This window comes from Panthera onca, chromosome E2 (genome assembly GCF_046562875.1).
Source record: "Panthera onca isolate mPanOnc1 chromosome E2, mPanOnc1 haplotype 2, whole genome shotgun sequence".
In the NCBI taxonomy this organism is placed as follows: Eukaryota; Metazoa; Chordata; class Mammalia; order Carnivora; family Felidae; genus Panthera; species Panthera onca.
In genome coordinates, this window is record NC_138353.1 from 16765158 (window position 1) to 16790460 (window position 25303).

The 25303-nt window shown below is 38.5% G+C and overlaps 2 protein-coding genes across 6 annotated transcripts in view; one reads left to right on the top strand and one right to left on the bottom strand.

Annotated features, from left to right (window-relative positions):
• ZNF829 (zinc finger protein 829) overlaps positions 1–12374 on the bottom strand; it is a 28590-nt gene extending 16216 nt beyond the window's left edge. The window contains exons 1-4 of one of the 5 annotated variants that reach the window (XM_060652161.3): positions 12056–12374; positions 11310–11378; positions 1422–1548; positions 1028–1123 (exon numbers count right to left, since the gene is read on the bottom strand). In XM_060652161.3, the coding sequence (XP_060508144.1) occupies positions 1028–1123; positions 1422–1548; positions 11310–11342 (256 nt within the window). In that variant the 5' untranslated portion in view covers positions 11343–11378; positions 12056–12374. The other 4 variants (XM_060652163.3, XM_060652160.3, XM_060652159.3 and 1 more) reach the window with 4 other exon arrangements.
• A 47-nt stretch (positions 12375–12421) lies between these two features.
• Positions 12422–25303, top strand: part of LOC132690955 (uncharacterized) — an 89658-nt gene continuing 76776 nt past the window's right edge. The window contains exons 1-3 of the mRNA XM_081791435.1: positions 12422–12529; positions 16449–16629; positions 19044–19102. Of these exons, the coding sequence (XP_081647561.1) occupies positions 12425–12529; positions 16449–16629; positions 19044–19102 (345 nt within the window). The 5' untranslated portion in view covers positions 12422–12424. The remainder of the gene's footprint in view (positions 12530–16448; positions 16630–19043; positions 19103–25303) is intronic.

A 25303-nucleotide genomic window follows, 5' to 3' on the forward strand; every position in this document is an offset into this window, starting at 1 on the left:
GCAGTCTTCCTTTCTTGGCTGTCTCAGTAAATCCCAAGCAGCAATAAAATTCTACTTTCATTCACTTTCTCTCCACTACACCCTCCTTAGTGTGTCCTGGGCTTGTTTTGGGGCCAAATCCAGTTTGGTTCTGGTTTGTGTGAAGCTGGTACATTATAGTGATTAGGAATCTGATATTATGGTGGTATCTATATGGATAATGGACATCTGTTTCAGTTATCTGGGGATCCCTTCATTCTCTGTTGAGATGACAGAAGATCTGGATTGTTATCTTCCCTTTGAGTCTGTTTGTAATATCTTGTGCCTCCTAGAAAGGAAAAAAAATCTTGGGGGGGGGGGTGGTGGCTGGGTGGCTCAGTCAGTTAAACGTTCGACTCTTGGTTTCAGTTCAGGTCATGATCTCACACTTTGTAAGATCAAGTCCTACATCAGACTCTGTGCTGACGGTGCAGAGCCTGCTTAGGATTTTCTCTCTCTCCCTCTTTCTCTGCCTCTCCCCGGCTCACTATCTTTCTCTCAAAATAAATAAATAAACTTTAAAAAATTTAAAAAAACCCCGATTTGTGAGTTCTTTAGTTCTTCATTAATGTATCTTGTGGCTAAGTTGTAAAACTAAAGTCGTATCTATAACTTTTTTGTTGTTTTTTCCTATAACATTTTTTGAGATATAACTGACATAAAAACTTTTACCTGACAAAAAAAATAAGTTTTAAATACTTTCCTATTTCCAGAAGGTATTAATAAACTTAACTGTGAAGGCTCTTAAAGGAGTTCACACCAAGACCATATGCAACCAAAGAAAAAAAATAAAATAAACTGCATTTTGTCAAAATTAAAAACTTTTGTGCTTCAAAGGACAAAATCAAGAGGGTGAAAACACACTCACTAAATGGGGGAAAATAGTCACAAATCATATACTGTTAAGAGACCTGTATTTAGAATATATAATTAACAGAAAACTCAATAATAAAAAGGCAAACAACCCAATTAAAACATGGATAAAATCATTACCCTACATCTCATTCACCTGAACAAAGGCCTCTCGTCAGCTCTCTTTCAACCATCCAGGGCTCTTTTCCTTGTTCCAATAAGGAAATCACAGCTGGCTTAGAATTGGAAAGTCCTGATCACAAGAAAAGACATGGGACATGGTTATGCTGTGGGTGTCCCAGAAATCAGATCCAGTCCCTTGGTGAGAAGAAAGAGATGCCACTGTAGGAAGGACCGAAAAAAGATGAAGGTGAAGCTTCAGCCCACTGGAGCTGCTCATTTCCAATTCTTCTATTCCATTCCAACTCAAACCATTCCTTAAGGAACAGGGAGCAGAAATTTAGCTGGCTACTTGAAACAAATAATTCACAATGGAGAAAGGAGACATTCCTGAGGACAGACTCTGAATTTTGGGGGATAGTTATCCTTACCCACTGAAACCAGGTTGCTGAAATTCTCCAACATCACTTCTTTGTATAAATTCATCTGACCAGAGTCCAGGCATTCCCATTCCTCCTGAGAGAAGTTTATAGAAACATCCCTGAACATCATTGATCCCTGAAACAACAAACACGCTTTCACAGTAGAAGAAGATAAGAAAAAGATGGTAGTAGGGATGGTGGTAGAGGGCTCTACAAAAAGGAACAGAGATTGTTAATCAAATTGAAGGGGCCAGAACTCTATTAGATCAGTAGAAAACATATGTCTTGTATACAGAGGGATATATCTAGGAACGTACAAGTAAAATTTTCCAATGACATGAAATAGCAAAAATACAGCTCAATGCTTGATGCCTGGCTATAGTGAAATGTACGTAAATGTGAATTCCTTCTCTTTCCATATTTTCCTTTTAAGACCTCAAATAAGGAACTGTGTGATGAATTTTAAAACACTTTAAAGTTTCAGAATCAGGGAAAAAAAGAACTTTCTAAAATTTCCAGGAAGAAAAAAAACCAGAATTTTCCAAAACTTCCAGGAAGAAAATATGGATTATAAAAAAAATTTTGAGGAATCAAAATCACAGTGGACTTTAAAAAAAAATTTTTAATGTTTATTTATTTTTGAGACAATGCAAGAGGCAGAGTACAAGCAGCAGAAGGGCAGACAGAGAGAGACACAGAATCCAAAGTGGGCTCCAGGCTCCAAGCTGTCAGCACAGAGCCCGACGCGGGGCTCGAACTCACGAGCCATGAGATTGTGACCTGAGCCGAAGTCGGACGCTTAACCGACTGAGCCACTCAGGTGCCCCAGAGTGGACTTTTAAAAAGCACCACTTGAAGTAAGAAAAAAAAGTGACTCCTTTAATATTACAAAGGAAAATGAATTCTGGCCTTGAATTCTATACCCAGTCAAAGCTAAAGTGAAGATTATATACCAAGCAAGATTAAAAACCAAGCTAGTGTGAAGATTAAGTCAACACAATTATAGATTGGCAGGAAAAGACAAAATTATCTCCTATGTAGCTTTTCATTTTAGAACTTTAAAAATGTTTATTTATTTATTTTTGAGAGAGAATGGGGGGGGGGGAGGGGGGACAGAAAGAGGAGACAGGAAGAATCCCAAGCAGGCTCCATGCTGTCATCATAGGGCCTGATGCAGAGCTCGATCTCACAAACCATGAGATCATGACCTGAGCTGAAATCAACACTCAGACACTTAACCGACTGAGCTACCCAGATGCCCCTCTCCTATGCAGCTTTTTAAAAGAAGCTGCTGGCCTATGTGCTCCATCAGAACTGCAGAGTAAATTAAGAAAAAGAAAAATACTATATTCAGAAATTACAGAACATGAAAATACATGACAAAGTCCCAAGTATAACTGTGAAAGGCAAGTCATAGGACAATATCTGGCAGCAGAACTAGAGAGCAACATCTAGGAACAGGAGGATAGAGGACTATGGGAAACATGTCTCCAAAGAAAACTAAAGAACTAATATTAGATCACATGAAAAATATTTTTGATAGGCAACTGAAAGCAATGTTGGTAGATTTGGGGGAAAAATAGCAACACACATATGGAATGAGACAAATAAAGGAACAAAGCAATTTACCCTAAGAAAACTGTAAAAGTTGTACTAAAAAGAATCTAGCCTCTAGTATACTACTTGGCTCAGATTAATAATATCTGTGAGGTGCTGATAACATGAATATCAATGATTTAAAGAAAAAATGTGTGGCACAAAAACACTCAGATCAATGGAACAGAATAGAGAACCCAGAAATGGACCCACAAACATATGGCCAACTAATCTTTGACAAAGCAGGAAAGAATATCCAATGGAATAAAGACTGTCTCTTCAGCAAATGGTGCTGGGAAAACGGGACAGCGACATGCAGAAAAATGAACCTGGACCACTTTCTTACACCATACACAAAAGTAAACTCAAAATAGGTGAAAGACCTAAACCTAAGACAGGAAGCCATCAACATCCTCGAGGAGAAAGCAGGCAAAAACCTCTTTGACCTCGGTCACAGCAGCTTCTTACTCAACATGTCTCCGGAGGCAAGGGAAACAAAAGCAAAAATGAACTACTGGGACCTCATCAAAATAAAAACCTTCTTCACAGCGAAGGAAACAACCAGCAAAACTAAAAGGCAACTGACAGAATGGGAGAAGATATTTGCAAACGACATATCAGATAAAAGGTTAACATCCAATATCTGTAGAGAGCTTATCAAACTTAACACCCAAAAAACAAATAATCCAGTGAAGAAATGGGCACAAGACATGAATAGACACTTCTCCAAAGAAGACATCCAGATGGCCAACTGACACATGAAAAAATGCTCAACATCACTCATCACCCAGGAAATACAAATCAAAACCACAATGAGATACCACCTCACACCTGTCAGAATGGCTCACATTAACAACTCAGGCAAAAACAGATGTTGGCGAGGATGCAGAGAAAGAGGATCTCTTTTGCACTGCTGGTGGGAATGCAAGCTGGTGCAGCCACTCTGGAAAACAGTATGGAGGTTCCTCAAAAAATTAAAATAGAACTACCCTATGACCCAGTGATTGCACTGCTAGGTATTTATCCAAGGGATACAGGTATGCTGTTTCGAAGGGGCACCCAATGTTTATAGCAGCACTATCAGCAATAGCCAAAGTATGGAAAGAGCCCAAATGTCCATCGATGGATGAATGGATAAAGATGTGGTGTGTGTATATATGTGTGTGTGTGTGTGTGTGTGTGTGTGTGTGTGTGTGTGTGTGTATAGTGTGTATATATATATATATATATATATATATATATATATATAGTGTGTGTGTGTATACACACACACACACACACAATGGAGTATTACTCGGCAATCAAAAAGAATGAAATCTTGCCATTTGCAACTACGTGGATGGAACTAGAGGGTATTATGTTAGGCAAAATTAGTCAGAGAAAGACAAATATCATTACTTCACTCATATGAGGACTTAAAGACACAGAGGAACAAAAGGGAAGGGAAGCAAAAATAATATAAAAACAGGAAGGGGAACAAAACATAAGAGACTCTTAAATATGGAGAACAAACAGAGGGTTACTGGAGGGATTGTGGGAGGGGGGACAGGCTAAATGGCTAAGGGGCATTAAAGAATCTACTCCTGAAATCATCGTTGCACTATATGCTAAACAACTTGGATGTAAATTTAAAAAGAATACAATTCAGAAACAGCAAAATGGTAGAGAGGCATAGGGCAAGGTATGGGAGGGAGGGCCATATCTGGAGAGGATCTTAAGGATTTGCTTAACCAAATGGCTGAAATGAAAAGTTTTTCAGTAATATTAATATTGCCATAAATTTTGCCACCAGTAAAATTATAAAAATTAAAGAATATATGTTAGTAGGGAATAACTTTTTTTTTAGTATTTATTTTGAGAGAGAGCACATGCATGCAGTGGTGTGGGGGGAGAAAGAATCCCAAACAGGCTCTGGTCTGCTAGCACAGAACCCAACTTGGTGCTAGGTACCACGAACCGCAAGATCATGACCTGAGCTGAAATCAAGAGTCAGACACTCAACTGACTGAGCCATCCAGGCACCCCAATAGGGAGTCATTTAACAGTCATAAGAGAACTGTAATTTTCAAGAAGTTTAAGTTATACTCTTCTCTAAGATAGTGATACCTTATTAATTTTTACTATGTTTATATATTTTTGAGAGAGAGCAAGCAGGGGAGGGGCAGAAAGAGAGGGAGATAGAGGATCTGAAGCAGGCTTCATGCTGACAGCAAAGAGCCCAACTTGGGGCTCAAACTCATAAACCTTGAGATCCTGACCTGAGCTGAAGTTGGACATTTAACTGACTGAGCCACCCAGGTGCCCTAAGATAGTGATATTTTAAATTAACATTTAACCAATTTTGCGTTTTAAAAATTCAAGAATTTTTTTAATGTTTATTACAATTTTTGAGAGAGTGTGAGCAGGGGAGGGGCAGAGAGAGAGGGAGGACAGAGGGTTCAAATGGGCTCTGTGCTGACAGCAGAGAACACGATGTGGGGCTCAGACCCATGAACTGTGAGATCATGACCTGAGCTGAAGTTGGACACAACCTGACCCACCCAGGCACCCCAAAATTCAAGAAATTTTAAGACAGTGAAAAATGGCTGGGCTTTGTCCCAGTACCCAATCTCATTCTCCTCAGGTGGGACCCTCAATTTTTTTTGTTTCTCTTGGTTTTTTCTATATTTCTAATTAATATTCCTGCGTTCCTGTTTTTAATAGATGTTTTCTGGGGACTTTCTTGAGGTAATTGTGGATTGACTTTCCCATATCACATTCCTTGTTTCCTGGTCCTGCAAAAGAGTTGTATCACAGTTTTTCTTTATTTTTTAAATCTTTTTCTATAATTTATTTATTTTTTATAATTTACATCCAAGTTAGTTAGCATATATTGCAACAATGATTTCAGGGTAGATTCTTTAATGCTCCTTACCCATTTAGCTCATCCCCCCGCCCACAACCCCTCCAGCAACGCTGTTTGTTCTCTATATTTAACAGTCTTTTATATTTTGTCCCCTTTCCTGTTTTTATATTATTTTTGCTTCCCTTCCCTTATGTTCATCTGTTTTGTATCTTAAAGTCCTCATATGAGTGAAGTCATGATATTTGTCCTTCTCTGACTAGTTTCACTTAGCATAATACCCTCTAGTTCCATCCATGTAGTTGCAAGAGGCAAGATTTCATTGTTTTTTTTTACATTTATTTATTTGTAGACACAGAGAGGGACAGAGCATGAGTGGGGGAGGGGCAGAGAGAGAATGAGACACAGAATCTGAAGCAGGCTCCAGGCTCTGAGCAAGCGTTCAGCAGAGTTCAATGTGGGGCTCAAACCCACAAACCGTGAGATCGTGACCCGAGCCGATGCCAGATGCTCAACCAAATGAGCCACCCAGGCGCCCCTGGATTTCATTCTTTTTTGACTGCCGAGTAATACTCCATTGTGTGTATATATACATATATATATATATATATATATATATATGTATATATACACTATATATATATACATACACACACACTAGATATGTATACACACTACATATATATACACGCTATATTATATATATATATATATATATATATATATACACACACACATCTTTATCCATTCATCCATCGATGGACATTTGGGCTCTTTCCATACTTTGGCTATTGCTGATAGTGCTGCTATAAACATTGGGTGCCCCTTCGAAACAGCATACCTGTATCCCTTGGATAAATACCTAGCAGTGCAATCACTGGGTCATAGGGTAGTTCTATTTTAATTTTTTGAGGAACCTCCATACTGTTTTCCAGAGTGGCTGCACCAGCTTGCATTCCCACCAGCAGTGCAAAAGAGATCCTCTTTCTCTGCATCCTCGCCAACATCTGTTTTTGCCTGAGTTGTTAATGTGAGCCATTCTGACAGGTGTGAGGTGGTATCTCATTGTGGTTTTGATTTGTATTTCCTGGGTGATGAGTGATGTTGAGCATTTTTTCATGTGTCAGTTGGCCATCTGGATGTCTTCTTTGGAGAAGTGTCTATTCATGTCTTGTGCCCATTTCTTCACTGGATTATTTGTTTTTTGGGTGTTAAGTTTGATAAGCTCTCTACAGATATTGGATGTTAACCTTTTATCTGATATGTCGTTTGCAAATATCTTCTCCCATTCTGTCAGTTGCCTTTTAGTTTTGCTGGTTGTTTCCTTCGCTGTGAAGAAGGTTTTTATTTTGATGAGGTCCCAGTAGTTCATTTTTGCTTTTGTTTCCCTTGCCTCCGGAGACATGTTGAGTAAGAAGCTGCTGTGACCGAGGTCAAAGAGGTTTTTGCCTGCTTTCTCCTCGAGGATGTTGATGGCTTCCTGTCTTAGGTTTAGGTCTTTCACCTATTTTGAGTTTACTTTTGTGTATGGTGTAAGAAAGTGGTCCAGGTTCATTTTTCTGCATGTCGCTGTCCCGTTTTCCCAGCACCATTTGCTGAAGAGACAGTCTTTATTCCATTGGATATTCTTTCCTGCTTTGTCAAAGATTAGTTGGCCATATGTTTGTGGGTCCATTTCTGGGTTCTCTATTCTGTTCCATTGATCTGAGTGTCTGTTTTGTGCCAGTACCATACTGTCTTGAGGATTACAGCTTTGTAATACAGCTTGAAGTCTGGGATTGTGATGCCTCCTACTAGACTATATTCTTTATAATAAAACTGTGGTCATAAATATAATACTTTGCTGACTTCTATGAATCATTCTAATCAATTACTGTACCTGAGTGAGGATCATGGGAATGTCTCAATTTGTGGTCTGCTGGGCAGAAGTGCAGTGCCTTGGGGATACCCAAGACTTGGAGCTGCTATCTCAAATAGGGCAGTCTTGTAAGACTGAGCCTCTAAACCTGTGGGGTTCTGTGTTAACTCTGGGTAATTAGTGTCAGAATTCAATTAAATTGTAGGACACTCAGTTGGTGTCCAAAAACTGGCGGTTATTGGAAAATGATACACATTTCCATCCCATAGGAGAATTTAGGTTACTTCTCCTTCATCTTAGACCAACCAAGGGGGGTCCTTTAGACTCCAGGATCCAAAATGGAATGATGAGACTGTTTAGAAGAATTTTTGTTGTGTTTTCTAGAGTTTAGAGGGCAAAGACTGTTTTGGACCAGATGTAGACCCAATGGAGGGACAATGTGTCCCCCAACAAAGCTGTAGATCACAGACTGCCCAAGTATAAGACAGGTATTATTAAGCAGCCATTTCAAGGAGATGTGTTGCCCACATCACAGGGAAGTACAATTAGAGATTTCCAGCAGGAATTTCTCCCAAAATCCCACAAAAGTACCCCATAGAAAATGAGTCAGTGCTAAACATCCATAAAAGGAAGAGACACCAAGATCAAAACAATAGCACCACTAAAGTAAGACTTTTCTCCTTACCTCCTATTCCCTACCCATTGCAACCTCATAGGAGCCAGAAACTGCCTACTGGGTGGGAGAAAAGAAATTTAGGTTAAAGAAACGAAGAAGTTTAGCATATGCCCTTTTTCACACTGCAAGCTTCTAGCTTACAGCAAGGCTGAACTCAAAGAAAAGGCTTTAAATGAAACTTACATATTATTACATTCAACTGGAGATTGTAATTAGCAAAGTGAGACTGACCTTGTCACTGAAAACAACTTGGTAAAGGATACCAAGGAGTGATCAAATCAATTATAGGGACTGCACAAGTTTTTGACCAGGGCAACAACAACAACAAAAATTAGCACACTGAGACAGTTGAGAGTAGAAATTATGAAAAAAGAATTATTTTGCTTACTTCCCGCGGAGTCCTGCTTATTTCAAAGTTATGGTTATAAGCTGATTTGGTTTTCCAGGTACACATTCATATCATCTGCATAGTGATAATCTTATATCCTCTTTTCTAATTTTTAACCTACTTTTTTCTCTTGTTAAAGTGCTTTGGTTAATAACAAGAGAACAACGTTAAATAACACTGGTGATGGTGTATATCCTTGTCTTTTTTCTGATTTTACTAGGAATAGTTAAAATATTTCCTGATTAAACATTAGGTTAAAAAAATAAGGGTGCCTGTCTGGCTTAGTCAGTACAGCATGCAACTTTTGATCTGGGGGTTGTAGGTTCAAGCCCCACATTGGGTGTAGAAATTACTTAAAAATAAAATCTTAAAAAAAAGTTATCTTTCTATATTATTCTACCACCCTAGAGTTATTCCCATTAATAATGGGCAACAATCTTCACTAGAGAAATAGCAAGCATAATTAGAGGCTGATGGGAGAGGGTAACCGGATATTCTGGGTTTTGGCACAGGAGAATGGATTGAAAATACTCAGCCATCTTCTAAAGAAACTCAGATACAAAGGTCTTAAACTGAATAGATTTTGGGCAATGGATTCTTAACCTGATTTCCTTTGCCTCTGTACCAAACACACATATTTAAAAAATTGAGAGTAGACCCACCTAGTTCCAAATTTATACTTCAAGAAAACTCTACATACTGAGTTCTCTACTTCAGTACATCCTAATTTTCACATAAGAGAATCATAAGGTGAATGGATAGCCTTATGATTTATAGAGTTCCCCAAGATTAGAAGTGTTAAAATACAACAGAATAAACATATTTTTACTACCAGCTGGGGAAAGGATCCTAAAACTCTAGCTATCTGACATGCCCTCCACCCCTCCTGAGACCAGGCAAGGTTTTTTTGCTTAACAGTGCTTTGATTTGAACTATATGTAACAACTCTCAAAACCAGAAAGAGATTAAGAGACAAAAAAAAGGTAATGATAAGAAATTTCAACCTAAGTTTAATTAGAGCCTGAGAAGGGAGAAGAAAGAGATAATAAGGCAGGGGCAATCTTTGAAGGTGGCTGAGAATTTTCTTAATAAACTAATAAAAATCACCTATTCACAAATTCAAAAAATGCTACAAATTCCAAGCAGATACAAGTTTTAAAAGGCACATTTAGACACATTACACTAAAATTACAGAAAACCAAAAACTGGGAAAAAGTCTTAAAAACAGCCAGAGGAAGAAAAGCCAAAATACCTTCAAAGGAGAGAAAAGCTAGAATAATTAAGACTGTGGTATTGTGATAGAGCAAAAGAAGAAGGAGGACAAACAGTGTATGTCCCACGTACATAAGAACACTGGATATTTATATATATTTGGATATATCTGAAATGAGAACATAATGGACTAATATGTGGTACTGAGAGAGCTAGAGAAGAATTCATAAGGGGGAAAAGAACCACAGGCTCCACTTTATGCCATATACAAAAGCCAGAGGTGCATTAAATGTATAAATAGGAGAGGCAAAACCTTTTTTTAAAGATTTTACACCCAACTCACAGCCCCAAGATCGAGAGCCACACGTCCCACTGACTAAGCCAGCCAGGCACCCCAGAAAGGCAAAGCTTATAGCTTTAAGCATAAATATAAAAGAATATTTGCATAACCTTGGGACAAGAAAGGATTTCTTAAAATACAAAAAGCACCAACCATAAAGAAAAAAATTGATAAATTTGACTATGTTAAAGTTAGGACTTCTTTTCATAAAACCACCTTAAAGGAGGTGTTAAAACAATCTAAATAGTAGTAAAATATAATCCATGAAGGACCCATATCCACATTATATGAAGAACTCCTATGAATCAACAAGAGATAATCCAAGAGCAAAAATAGGTAAAAGATTCTAATCAGGCAGGTCACAAAAGAAGAAACCCTAATAACCAATAAACATATGAAACAGTGTTTCATCTCATTATTAATCATGGGAGTCCAATTTCAAATCTGTGTGTGTATGTGTAAATATTTAAAGATTTCAAAGTCTGACATAACTGATCTGAAAAAAAAGGACCAGAACTCATTCATACAAAGAAATAAATATCTTTGAAAAATAGTATTCACAAAGACAATCTGACAACACAGGAGAATGACACTTTTTAGTGAAAATGTAGGACATAATATGGTAAATGAAGTATAATTTGATTTTGTAAAAATAATAAAAATTCATCAAAATATTAACTAGTTATTTGAGTGATTACATTTTATTTTTTCTTGGTAATTCTGTTGTTTTCAAAATCTCTACAGTAATCATGCTTTTATTTTAAAATCATAATATTGAATTTATAAAGAAGAAAACAACAAACACAAGTAGAGCCATTTTCCAAATAAGTGAATGTTAAGTATTTGGTGCTGTTGGGCTTTAATACCAGGCTGGACTATCTTTTCCTCTAATAGGGAAATTACAGCGATTTATAATCAAATGGCATAACTTTATTAAACATTTAACTTTCAAAAGAAAGAAAGCAAAGAGGAAACCTCAACACACCTTGGACATTGCTTGAAGAAGTTCATTTTGCATTCTTTCCTTCTCTTCTGCACCTGGATAAGGGTAGAACTGAGAGAGGAAAAATTGTAAAACACCAGGTTTTCCTTGTTTCCCAAACTAGTCTGGTCAGAGGTCAGCCCAAGCCCCAACCCCAGCACCCAACACACAGGGAATGGAGATCAGAGGAGAATAAGGCATCCTGCCCAACCCCGGTGTGTCAGGAAAAAGCTGAGGTCACTGCTGTCAAGGGACTATAATCTGACTAAACTTCACAGAGGTTCCCCGGGGACAGAGTTCTGGAGTTACAATCTTACACATGGAAGGAGCCCCATAACCAGACACATTGCCGCCACACACTGGGCATGGTCATACTTAAATCAACGGGATACGCAGCCCACAGCCGCACACACAGAGCCCACAGGGTAACACAGTTATAATCACATTCCCATCACTGAACACATAACAGTTACTCTCGTACAGTCGCAGGGTCGCAGTCATACATCACCATAGGGACACACGCAGCAGCAACCCCACAATGATAGACAACTGATATCTGCACACAGGTCTCAGTGTCACAATCTCACAGACGATCCCACAAGCTCCCCTTTTCATGCAGCTCCGCTCGCACAGACAGAAGGACCCAATTCCGTACCTGCCTCCGGTCTCCTCAACTTAGGCCTTTCGGGTCTCCCGGGGTTGCAACCTGCATAGCTGAGCCCGTTCCCCCGGGACCCACGGACCCTCACCTCATGGATCTAACGGTCCCGCCAGACGTGACGAAACGTTCGAGTTCCTGCGAGAAGAGCGACCGGCTACCCGGCCCTCTGGGAAATGTGGTCCAAAGCTGGACCCACAGCCAATTCCTCTCGGCGCCCTGCCTGGCCCCTCCCGAAACGACTGTAACTGCAATTCTCGGCGTCTAGCCGAGTCTCAGGGTTGAGAGGCACTGTAGCTTGGCAGGCTCCAGCCGGCCCTCGAACGCGCACCTGGCCCGCGCCCCTCCCTCATACAGGAAACGCAGACTGCGTTCTGGCCGGAAGTTGAATCGGGCCGCGAAGCCTTCTGGGAGGTGTTGTTGTGCTCAGAAACGTCCGTTGGGAGGCGGGCGCGAAGGGATGGTTCAGCCTTGCCGGCGCCTGGCCCGGACCTTTCTTGTGGGTCGCTTTCACCCAGCCTCCCACATACTGCGCTGTGGATGCGCATTCGGGCGTTTCCAGCAGGTGACGCTACCGCGTCCCCGCAGCGGGGCATGGGGGAGGGGTTTGAGGTGTCTGGGCTGCTCAGTTGCTTTGCTCACGGGGCGGGGCCTCTGAGGAGGCCCTGCGCGTCTGGAGTGGCAGCGGTGCAAAGTGCTCGGGGTTGGGAGTACGCGCCTGTCTGGTGGTTGGAGTTATTGGAACAAGAAACTGTGGTGGGAGTCAGTGTGTGTGTGTGTGTGTGTGTGTGTGTGTGTGTGTGTGTGTGTGTGTGTGTGTGACTGTGGTGATGTGTGTGAGAGTAAGGGGGCGTGGTTGCGTGTGAGTGTAATGGAGTAATTGTGATGGGATATATGATTGTGGTGTTGTGTTTGTGGTTGTGTGTGGCGGTAGGGTGTTTGTGTGGTTCTCGGAGAAGGTCGATGGTGAGGTGTTTGTGATGTGTAGTGGTTCTTGTCTTATTTGAGTTGACTTCGGTGTAGCGTTTGTCATGGTTGGTAACTGCTTGGAAAAAAAATCTGTATAAATTTTTTTTGTATTTGGTTTTAAGCAGTCCTCCCTGCCCGTTGGCCACTCCTTAGTCTCCTTTGCTGTCTTTTTTCCCCTGGAAGTTCTTGGCGCTTTTCTGCTGCTTTCCAGTTTTCCTGTCGACCTTTTCCAGGTTCATTATCTCAACATCATATGGCTTGCTTCTTATCATATGTATAATTTAGCTATTGTTATGATAATAATGCTGCCTAACAAACTACCCCTAAACTCAGTGACGTACTACAGCAAGCATTTATTCTCATGATCACCTGTTCACAGGTTTTCTGTGTTGAGTTTACTTAGGCTGGGGTTGGCTGGACTGCAGTATGGATTTAGATCTGCTCTACATGTGTTCTTTCTGCTGCTCAGGCTAAAAGGACAGTGGTTACCATGACATGTTCTCCTCATCATGAATCACCAGAGCCCAAGACAGATCATACAAACACCCTTAAAAACCTCTGCTCCTAAGTATGCTAATAATACGTTAGTCAAAGCAAGCCACATGGCTAAGCTTAATGTCAGTTACACCCAAAATGGGAGCACAAGGCAAAGTTACATGAAGAGTTAATATGGGGGGGGGGGTTGTGAAGAATTGAGACCAAGATTCTAATCTACCACATTACAAAACATGTCTCTTTATCCTGGTGAATGCCTTTTAGTCCAAGTTCTCTTTTGTCTGATAATATTCCTTTTCAGGTTTTGTTATTGTATTACCCAGGAATTTCATTTTCCAACCCCTTCTTTTTATGTTTTTATGCTTCAGATCTCTTGTAAAGAGTATATTGCTGGGGTTTTTACTCTTTTATCCTGTGTGAATGTTGTTTTAATAGGTGAGTTTAATTCATTTGCATTTATTGGGATTGCTGATATAAATTTGTTTTTTACTTATTGCGACTTTTTTATTGTGCACATTTACCTTATTCCCCTTTCCCTCTTCAGTGCTTTGGTTTCTGTTCTTTTCCTTGAATTTTTAATATGCACACATAGCAAAATCCCAACTTAAGATTTTCAAACACTTGAACTCCAAACTACCCACTCATTTCTATGTTATTCTTGTCTAATGTATTACTTTCTTCTGACTTTAAATGCCCCAAGTTAGTAGAGTTCATTTGTTAAATACATATTTATGTGTGTATATATATATATATGTGTGTGTGTGTGTGTGTGTATGTATATATAAAAATGTGTACATATGTGTTTTTATATATATGTGTATATGTGTATATATATTTTTAAATTTTGATAAAATAGAGATAACATAGCACATAACATAAAATTTACCATCTTAATATCCGTACCCCCATTTTAATTGCAGCATTATTTACAATAGCCAAGATAGGGAAACATTCATCGATAGATAAACAGGTACAGAAAATGTGGCATATATATACAATGGAATATTATCCAAAGAAGGAAAACCTGCCATTTGTGACCACATGGATGAACCTGGAGAACAATTACGCTATGTGAAATAAGCCAGTAGCAGGACAAGTACTACATAATTCCATTTGTATGACATATACAAAACAGATTCAAGAAGCATGAGAATAGAAAAATGGTTGCCAGAGCTTGGGAGTAGAGGGAAATGGAGAATTGTTGTTCTGTGGGTATAAAGTTTCTGTTGTGCAAGATGAATAAGTTCTAGAGATCAGTACAACATAGAACCTATATTAACAAAGCAGTATTATGAACTTTGTTAAAAGTATAGATTTCATGTTAATTATTCTTATAGAAACAAAACACAAAAGAACATGAAATTTTTAGAGGTAATAGATATGTTTAGTACTTTGGTTATGGAATTGGTACTGGATATATGCATTTGTCCAAACTCACCAGGATGTATATGTTAAATGTGTGCAATTTTTTGTGTATTATACTTCAATAAAGCTAAAAACATTTAACATTTTAATCATTTTTAAATGTTGAGTTCAATGGCATTACATTCATATTGCTATAACACTATCATCACCATCCATCCATCCATCCATAGAACTTTTCATCTTGCAAGACTTTATACCCATTAAACAATAATTCCCCATTCCTTGGATTCCCCAGTCTGAGCGACTACCATTCTACTTTCTGTCTATATGCATTTGACTTAGTACCTTATATAGTTTGGATCATACAGTATTTGTCTTTTTGTGACTGGTTTAACTTAGCATAATGTCCTCAAGATTCATCCATGTTAAAGCATGTATCAGAATTTCCTTCCTTCTTAAGGGTAAGATTCCACTGTATGTATGCACCACATTTTGTTTATCCATTCATCTGTCAGCACATTCTTTGGTTGCTTCCACCTTTTGACTATTGCAGATAATGCTGCTGTAAACATGGGTGTACAAGTCCCTGCTTTCAGGTTTTTTGGGTACATCCCCAGAAGTGAAATTTTAGGATCATATGGTAATTCTATTTTTCATTTTTTGACTGCCATACTGTTTTCCATAGTAGCTACACCATTAAAAAAGTTTTTTTAAATGTTTATTTTTTGGGGGGTGGGGGAGAGACAGAGTGTGGCAGAGAGAGAGGGAGACATAGAATCTGAAGCAGGCTCCAGGCTCTGAGCTGTCAGCACAGAGCCTGATACGGGGCTTGGACCCATGAACCGTGAGATCATGACGAGCTGAAGTCAGCCGCTCAACTAACTGAGCTACCCAGGCACCCTGTGGCTACACCATTTAAAATTTTTTTTAATGTTTTTAAAATTTATTTTAGAGAGAGAGCAAGCAGGGGAGGAGAAGAGAGGAGAGGGAGACACAGAAACCAAAGCAGGCTCCAGGCTCTGAGCTGTCAGCACAAAGCCTGATGCGGGGCTCAAACCCATGAACCGTGAGATCATAACCTGAGCTGAAGTCAGACGCTTAACTGACTGGGCCACCCAGGTGCCCTGACACCATTTTAATGAACATATTTTTTTGAGCACCTATCATTAATAGCAAAAACAGATAAAATAAATCCCTGTTTTCATGGAGTTTATATGAGGGGGTACACAGACAATATGTATGATAAATAAATTATATAGTTTGTTAGTGATAATTGCTATAGGGGAAAAAATAGAAACTGTGACGGATATTAGGAGTGTCTCAAAATTATTGTAATTGAACATTACTGTTTTATTGTGTTATACAGTGCAAGGATTATTCTCTCTTGCATCTTATTATTTTACTTTTTACCTACTAAAGGCTCAAAGCAGATGATAATATTTCTTAACTTGGCCATTTTATTCATCCAATATCATTGTGATGTGAGTATAATTCTCATTTCAGATGAAGAGTATTGGAATTCTAAATTGCAACTCTTTTACCTCAGTTGCCAAGATAAATGGGAAATGGAATAGCTGCAACTCTCTTTTACTCCAAATCTAGAGTTGTTGCAAAGCTGTCTCTTTTTACTCACCTTTGTATTTGTCTCTGCACAGGGTCTGCACCTTTATGTTCACAGAAGATATTTGAAGAGCAGACACTATGTGAACATCACTGTGGTGTTTACCTTGTTTATTTATAGTCTTGGTGTTTCTCCTGAGCACTTGGTTCAACCTAGGTTGCTAAGTCTTTGGGTTTTCCTCCAGATTTCTGCTGTCTCTGGATCCAGCCTCTCTGGTCAGTGATTCCAATGAATGTGAATTATAAGCAAGGAAGTTAATTGTTTGGGGCTGTATTAGTTATCTACTATTGTGTAACAAGTTACCTTAAAATTTAGTGGCTTAAACAACAGGAAATATTTATTGTCTCACTTTCTGTGGGGAATGAGGAACAATTTATCTGGATACTTTGGCTCAGATATTTCATGAAGCCGCAGTCAAGATGTTGACAAAGCTGCAGTCTTTGGAAGACTAGATTAGAGGTGGAGGATTTGCCTCCTAGGTGGCTGGCAAGCTAGTGTTAGCTGAGGGCAGGAACCTCTCCCTATCGGTGGTTGAGTGTCTTCATGGAATGGTGGCTGGCTTCTCTCAAAGCACATGGTTCAAAAATGTACAATATAAAAACCACAATGTCTTTTATTGCTTAATTTCAGAAGTCACACACTGTCATTTCTGCAACATCCTATTGGTTAAACAGATTGACTCTATTCAGCATGGGAAGGGTGTACAAAAAAACATGAATACCATAAGGCAGTGATCATTAGGAGCCATCTTGGAGGCTGGTTACCATAGGGATCTAGTGAGAAAAAACAAGTAAATTGGATTTGTATCATAAGCCCACAGGTCCTCCCTCCACAAAGATAAGACAGATCTGTGATATAACTAAAAGGAAGCCTGGAGGACAGGTATCCATCATGGAAGGAGACCTTCTGACCTGAGACCTCTCCTGGAGGCTGGAGAGTCCTGAGATAGAGTGGACCCTGGAATTGCTGGATCTGCAGCTTATTTTAACCCTTCTGCCCTGAGTGGGCAAAGCCTGAATGACTTCTCAACCTTGAGACATCAGCAGTAGCTGTGTGACAGTGGAGCATTTTACCCAGATGATGGAAAGGAGAGGTGAGGTGGTTCAGAGATGAGCAGAGTTTAGGAGAGAAAGGCTGTACATTGAGGGGCAGAAAGAGTAAAAAGAGTTAGGAAATTCAGTACTCCTAACAAGAAAGTTCATATTGGTGATAATTGACTGTGCAGGGTAGACATTTGTTTTTTATTTATTCACTTGATTTTTTTTAAATAAGTATTTTAAATGTAATTTCTATCTCTCTTACATTTAGATTTTTTTGTAAAGGGCTGTCAAATATATAACCATAAGCAAAATTTCCTACTCTATCCTTTCTCATCCCTTGATCCCACTCCCTAGAAGCAACCATTTTGAACATTTTGGTGTTCAGTTCCACTTTCCTGAATAACATCCTCATACAGCTCATGCTTGGTTTCTCAGTTTTAGATATTTCCTGGTGACTTTTGACAATGGAGATAGGGATTTATCTCTGTTTTCTACCTAACCTCTTTCTTGTCTTCCTGATCCTACCCTTCCCCCACTCACCTTCTCCTAGTCCTTCTTTCTAATATGGTGTTATTAGAGGTTGAAGGTTGACCAGATGCCAGGATATGCATCTATTTTGGGGTGGGGGGGTGGGCTGGTCAGTTTTCCCAGCAAGAAGTCCTAGATTTTGCTTGAGGAGTATAAGCCAGAAATGCTTTGGGAAGGCAAATAAGGGTAGGAAGTGATGAGAGGGGAGAGGGAGGATACCTCATCTTTTAACATTACAACTTTCACTTTAATTCCCTTATTTTCTCTACATTGCTTCTGTTCCCATCCCTGCATTTGGTTCCCATCCCATACTCCTGGTACCTAGTGCCCCATTCCTAAGCCTTTCAAGGGTTCTGCCATGGTTTCCCCACCCTTCCCCCACCCTCACTTAAACTGCAGCTTTCTCTAGTTAATTAGATAACAGTCATCTGTCTCTAGCTTCCAAAATTTTGTTGATATCTCTTATCTGCTGAAGTCTCTGTATTCTTTATCCTTGTGAAATTCAGCTTCCTTTGTTCCTTTCATCATGGTTGGGTTTGGAAGAGGGCAGAAGTAAATGCAAATATGCACTCTTCTATGAGTTTTTTAGATTAAAATTTAAATTAAATTGTTTGAAAATATCATTAGAATCATGATGGCATTTTATTTTTTCCATCATAAGAATGTTTCACAATGCCTATAACTTGTCTCTGATGAAAGTTTTCCACGTTTTTTGCAGTGCTTCATAAACTATATAATTTTTTAATCTTTGTAGTATTTATTAGTATGTACTTGAAATAAATTTCCTAGTAAGAAAATAACAGGTTCCTAGGGAAAAACTATATTGTCAATAAATTCATTGGGCACCCTGTACTTAGCCTTTCATAAATTCCCATTGGACCTTGTATGATTACATTAGTCTTTCATGTACATTTCAGCATCTCTATAGCCTAGTGGTCACTAACATTTCTCAGTGCTTTGAGGATCATTATAGATGATATTATAGCCACCTGGTACTGAATATTTCTATAGTCCTTTGTCTGGAGCTCTGAAGTAAATTTGCTTTATTTCTCTTCCCTCAGCTTGGCATTCTCAGGACTCTGACCTTTTGGAGGAAGAAGACGATATGACCAGGTCTCTTGTACGTTTTAAGCATTTATTTGTTTCCTGTATTATTTTACAATGCAGTAGTAGTGGGTTACCTTAACATACCAGTATATTGGAAAAAAACTAAATTGATGAAAATTAAGGTGAGGAAAAATACAGATGGAAGATCAGAACCAGGTAAAATTTGGGATATGGCTATACAGAAACAGGCCCATACAAAGTTATTAAAGTTGAGTTCAATTTGAATATGAGTGGGAGAAACAAAAGCAAACTGTGACACAAAGTTTATTCCATAATTTGCACTGTTTATTAGGAAAAAGCTATTAAGGAAGGAAGGAAAGAGAAAGCTTTTCATTGGCACCATCATTCTTATACTTTTTTTTTTTTTTAATTTTTTTTTTTAATGTTCATTTATTTTTGAGACAGAGAGACACAGAGCATGAATGGGGGAGGGGCAGAGAGAGAGGGACACACAGAATCGGAAGCAGGCTCCAGGCTCTGAGCCATCAGCCCAGAGCCTGACGCGGGGCTCGAACTCATGAACGGTGAGATCGTGACCTGAGCTGAAGTCGGACGCTCAACCGACTGAGCCACCCAGGCGCCCCTCTTATACTTTTAAGCTTAGATTTTTTCAAAGTCTGTCCTCACCAAAGATTAAAAACTAAAATTATCTGGAAGAGTAAATAGAACACATCTTTAAAATGATCCTACATATATATTTTCTTCAGTTGAGATTATTACAAATTGAGCTAAAACATACTAACATTCTATGGAAAAATCTTCTAGTTCTCTTATCTATAGCTTTCCACATTTTTTTTTTATTATTGACTCAGAGGATGCAGTATTCTTTGTCTTCTTGCAAAATGACTTGTTCTCCTTTGCTCTTAATTCTTTTTGTTTCCAATTCTAGAATCCCTGACACCTCTGTGGTTTAAATATTATCCACTTCGCTACCTCTTTTTCTCAGCTTATACTTTCCATCCTGAGACACACAAACACACTTCTTTTGGATGTGTGATCATGTGGTTCATGCAGTTATTTTTCCTGTTGGCAGAGTGCTTCCCTAGGCCTGTGGAGACTTAGGTTCAAATCTTGGCCCAGCAACTTACTAAGTGCATATTATGGGCAGGTTTCTTAATCTCTTTGGCTTTAATTGTTTATAAATGGGAATTATAATAATACTTATCCCATAGGAATATTGAGAGGGTTCAATGCATATAGTAAGTGCTCCATAAATGATAAGTATTGTTAATAATTGTTAGCTGTAGAAGTCCTTCCCACCTGAAAAGGCCTTGGGATATGTTGGCTGTATTCATTGATTGCCTTTTTAGTTTGACATATGAAACCAATGAGATAAAAGAGAATATGCCTGGTTTGGGTTCATACAATTAATCCTTCTCTTTGGTAAAACCCTTAAACACTGTAATAAGGCAAACAGCTTATTTTTGCCTTTATAAAAGGGAACAGCTTTTGTAATGCCGCATAAATATACTAACAATTCTTAAAAACCAATAATTAAGAAAACAGAAAATATCATGAAGAATATAAAGAGGCAGTTGGAAGAAATGAAGGTAGCCAGTAAATATTTTAAAATATTAATGTCAAAAAGAAAAAGACTGTTCAGATTTGCAGTTACATTTTTTAGGCGTATTTTGAAGTGGTGGGTAATGACCATCTTTTATAAGAAGATTCCAAATAATTAGTTCACACATTCATTTTGTCTATGTAGTAGAAATCTGGAGATCAAGCCGTTGTGGTCTGCAAGTGGGATACTCGTAGCTATCAAAAAATTCATAATAGCTCTTGTCAGATATGAAAGCCAAATGTTTTGGACTATCAAATAGAAATATACTGCCTCCGTTCCTGGGCTTGCAGTCCCAAATTCATTCTACAATACGGATATAAATCTAGTCCATGGCAATTTTTATTTATGTGTGAATAGACTACAGCTAGAAAAGCAGCTAGAAAAATTTTTCTATGACAATAATAGCTTTATTATGTGCCAGGTGTATTATGCTATAGACTTTACATAGCTTATTTCATGTAATCATTATCAGAAGCTTGTAAAGTAGATATTATTATTTTAGTTTTTACCAAGGAAGGAAGTAAAGCACAAAGGTTAAGAAGTTGGCATAACTTCATGTATGACGTGTATATTAAAGCCAGAATTCAAACCATACAACCTGACTCTAGGACCACACCATGATACTGTACAGATTGAAGCCCACTCATGAATGAAGGAATGCAATTGACTGTTCATATTATTTGTTCATTTTATATTAGTCTTTTTTCTACTTGATTTTAGGGAATTTTAAGAATGCCTGTTTTAGCATTAAGATTTATATAGATACCTTTGCCTAATCTATCACTTTTATGTTGTTTTGTATCTTTTGTTGTATAGACACTTTAAATTTGGATAGTTGCATTTAGCATATTATAAATATGGGCCATATACAATAAGAATTCAGTCAGTATACAGCATCAGTATTTAATAGTCCTTTCTTTCATGAATTGCCAATGTTGGTCTTTTCTAAGATAGCTTTTTTTTTTTTTAAGTTTATTTATTTTGAGAGACAGTGCATGCAAGCAGGGGAGGGGCAGAGAGAGAAAGAGGGAGAGAGAGAATTCCAAGCAGTCTCTGTGGTGTCAGCACAGAGCCCGACATGGGGCTCAATCCCATGAACTGTAAGATCATGACCTGAAATGAAATCAAGAGTTGGATGCTCAACCAACTGAGCCACCTAAGCACCCCATTCTAAGAAAGCTTTCATAATGTTAGGTTATAGAGATAGTCTGTTTTCAAAAGAGAACAGACCATTTTTGCATGTAGACCAGTTGTTCCAACACCATTGTTAAATAGATATTTCCTTTGTGATGCCACCTTTATCGTGTACATGCTTAATTGTTTCTAGGCTCTTTATTCTCTTTCTTTATTCTATTTGTCTACATCTATACCAGTACTATACTTCTGTGTGTGGGTGTGTTTACATTGTTTTAATTACCATAATTTTAAAATAACCCTGTTACATAGGCAAGGATTTCCCCATCTCCCACCACACACCACACATATGTTGTTCATAGTCTTTTAGAAATTTCTTAGCTACTTTGGAACCCCTGTGGTTCCACTTGAATTTTATTTATTTTTTATTTTTTTTAAGTTTTTTTTTAATGTTTTATTTATTTTTGAAAGAGAGAGAGAGCAAGTGGGGGACGAACAGAGACGGGACAGAGGACCAGAAGCAGGCTCCATGCTGACAGCACAGAGCCCAATCTGCGGCTCAAACCCATAAACCCCCATGCTACCACATTTATTTACTATAATTCTATATGCCTAGTCATGTAAAAAGAGAAAAAAAATGTGAGATACAAATTGGGAAGGTGTGTGCAAAATTATGATATCTGGATGATACAGTTATGGACGTGGGCAGCTGAAGAGAAATAATAGAACTCAATCTCATATGGACACAAAATTAATTTATATAAAACCAATAGCATTCTATATATAAATCACAACCAACTCAAAAATAAAATGGAAGAGGGGCACGTAGGTGGCTCAATCAGTTAAGCATCTGACTTGGTTTCAGCTCAGGTCATGATCTCACAGTTTGTGAGTCTGAGCTCTGCATCAGGCTCTATGCTGACAGCCTGGATCCTGCTTGGGATTCTCTTTCTCTCTCTCTCTCTCTCTCTCAATAAATAAAATAAATAAACTAAAAATAAATAAAATGGAAGATAGTAAAAGAAAAAAAACCGTAAGGAAAAAAATATGGGAGAAAAAAACTTAAAATATTAATGTGGCCTAAAAGAGGATTTCAATACATTTTTAAAGCATATGTTTTGGATAAGATCCATCAGTATTAAACCAATTTAATTTTAAATTAATCTTTAGACTTAGTAAAGATTCTAAATATTTTTCTTAGAATAAGGCAAGTCTATTCAAACTGAATCTAGAATATATTTGAAAAGTAAGGATATAAAATAGCCAAGAAGAAATATGAAAAAATGTTGTGTGTCATGCTCTAAGTTCTTAACGGAATATTTAATATTTGTGTAATCTTTTTTAAATTTTTTTTTTTTAACATTTATTTTTGAGATACAGAAAGAGGCAGAGCATGAGCAGGGGAGGGGCAGAGAGAGACAGGGAGACACAGAATCCGAAGCAGGCTCCAGGCTCTGAGCTGTCAGCACAGAGCCCGATGCGGGGCTTGAACCCACAAACTGCGAGATCGTGACCTGAGTTGAAGTCAGATGCTTAACCAACTGAGCCACCCAGGCGCCCTGTTCTGTAATCTTTTTAAAGTTTATTTATTGGGGCACCTGGATGGCTCAGTTGGTTGGGCGTTAAAACAATAAGCATTAAAAAAATATAACTAATCAATTAATTAAAGTTTATTTACTTTGAGAGAGAGAGAGAGAGTGAGCACGAGGTGGGGAGAGCAGAGAGAGAGGGAGAGAAAGAGAATCCCAAGAAGTATCCATGCTGTCAGTGCATAGCCCAACTTGGGACTTGAACTCACAAACCACGAGATCATGACCTGAGCCAAAATCAAGAGTCGCACGCTTGACTGACTGAGCCACCCCGGTATCCTTAATATTTGTGTAACTTTAGGAAAAAATAATTTTTTAGAAAAAGTTGCCAGCATCATATATACTACAGAAGTGACATGCAATTGCCTTTATGCCTTTATTGTAAACTTTGTCATTTTTTAAAAAGATTTGTCCGGGGCGCCTGGGTGGCTCAGTCAGTTAAGCGTCCGACTTCAGCTCAGGTCACGATCTCACAGTCTGGTCCGTGAGTTCGAGCCCCGCCTCGGGCTCTGGAAGAGCCTGGAGCCTGCTTCCGATTCTGTGTCTCCCTCTCTCTCTGCCCCTCCCCCATTCATGCTCTGTCTCTCTCTGTCTCAAAAATAAATAAACATTAAAAAAAAAAAAAAAAAAAAACTTTAAAAAGATTTGTCCTATTAAGTATCTTAACGTTTATTTTTGAGACAGAGAGACAGAGTATGAACAGGGGAGGGGCAGAGAGAGAGAGGGAGACACAGAATCGGAAACAGGCTCCAGGCTCTGAGCTGTCGGCACAGAGCCCGACACGGGGCTCTCGAACCCACGGACCGTGAGATCATGACCTGAGCCGAAGTCGGACGCTTAACCGACCAAGCCACCCAGGCGCCCCTATTAAGTATCTTAAAAATGGAGAGGAAAGTGCTATGGTACCAGCAAGAACTTTGGAGATGTTAAATCTTGTTCCCAGGGCTATGGGGATACCCATCTTTTTTTTTTTTTTTTTTTTGACAGGAAAAGGAATAAAACTTAATGACACAAACTTTGTGGGATTTTTTTGTTTGTTTTTGTTTTGTTTTTTGAGGGAGAGAGAGTCTGAGAGAGAGAGTCAGGGAGGGGCAGAGGGACAGGAACAGAGAATCTTAAGCAGGCTCCACACTGGGCTCTATCTCACTGCTGTGAGATCATGACCTGAGCCGAAATCAAGAGTCAGACGCTTAACCAGACTAAACCACCCAGGTGTCCCATGACACAAACTTTGAATTTATGTTTTTTAAGGTTCAATCTCTTTGTTCCTTGCTACTAATATGGCATTTTTAACATATATATGTAGAGAGAGTTAACATCTTAGGAAAGTAGACTATTTTAAAGCACTGACTCATCTTTTTATACAGTCAGAAATTAACCCATATTTATTTCAAGGTCTTTTGTTACTTGTTTTATATGTTTTGTCAGGAGTGTGATCTTCATTTGTTTTTTTTCCTCTGTGAGATTTATGCTCATTTACTAGATTTAGTGGAAAAGATGTTTTGATGCTAATTTATTAGAACTCATGAAAAATGCATTTTCTCTTTTGTTGTTTTTTCTTATCTTTGTTATACTTTATATTCCTTAGGGATTATATATTCCTAAAACATTTATTGAATGATTACTGGGTCCCATGCTTAGTTCTGAGTGCTTCTCATTTTTTGTCTCCTTTAGTTCTTACGTCAGCCTGTTGAGGAAAATGACACTTTACAGATGAGGCAACTGAGACTCAAATTTGGCTATTGTTGAGGTCACACAATTAGTAAATTTTGAAGCCAGTAAATTTTGATGTCAGACTCTACAGCCTCACTGTTAACCAGGAAAAATGTCTAAATCGAGCTCTACTTTGAGCGCCTAGTACTTTGAAAATTTTTTCCAGTTAGGTATGTGTTAATTAGATATCTATTCTGCTTTTCTGCTTCTGTTA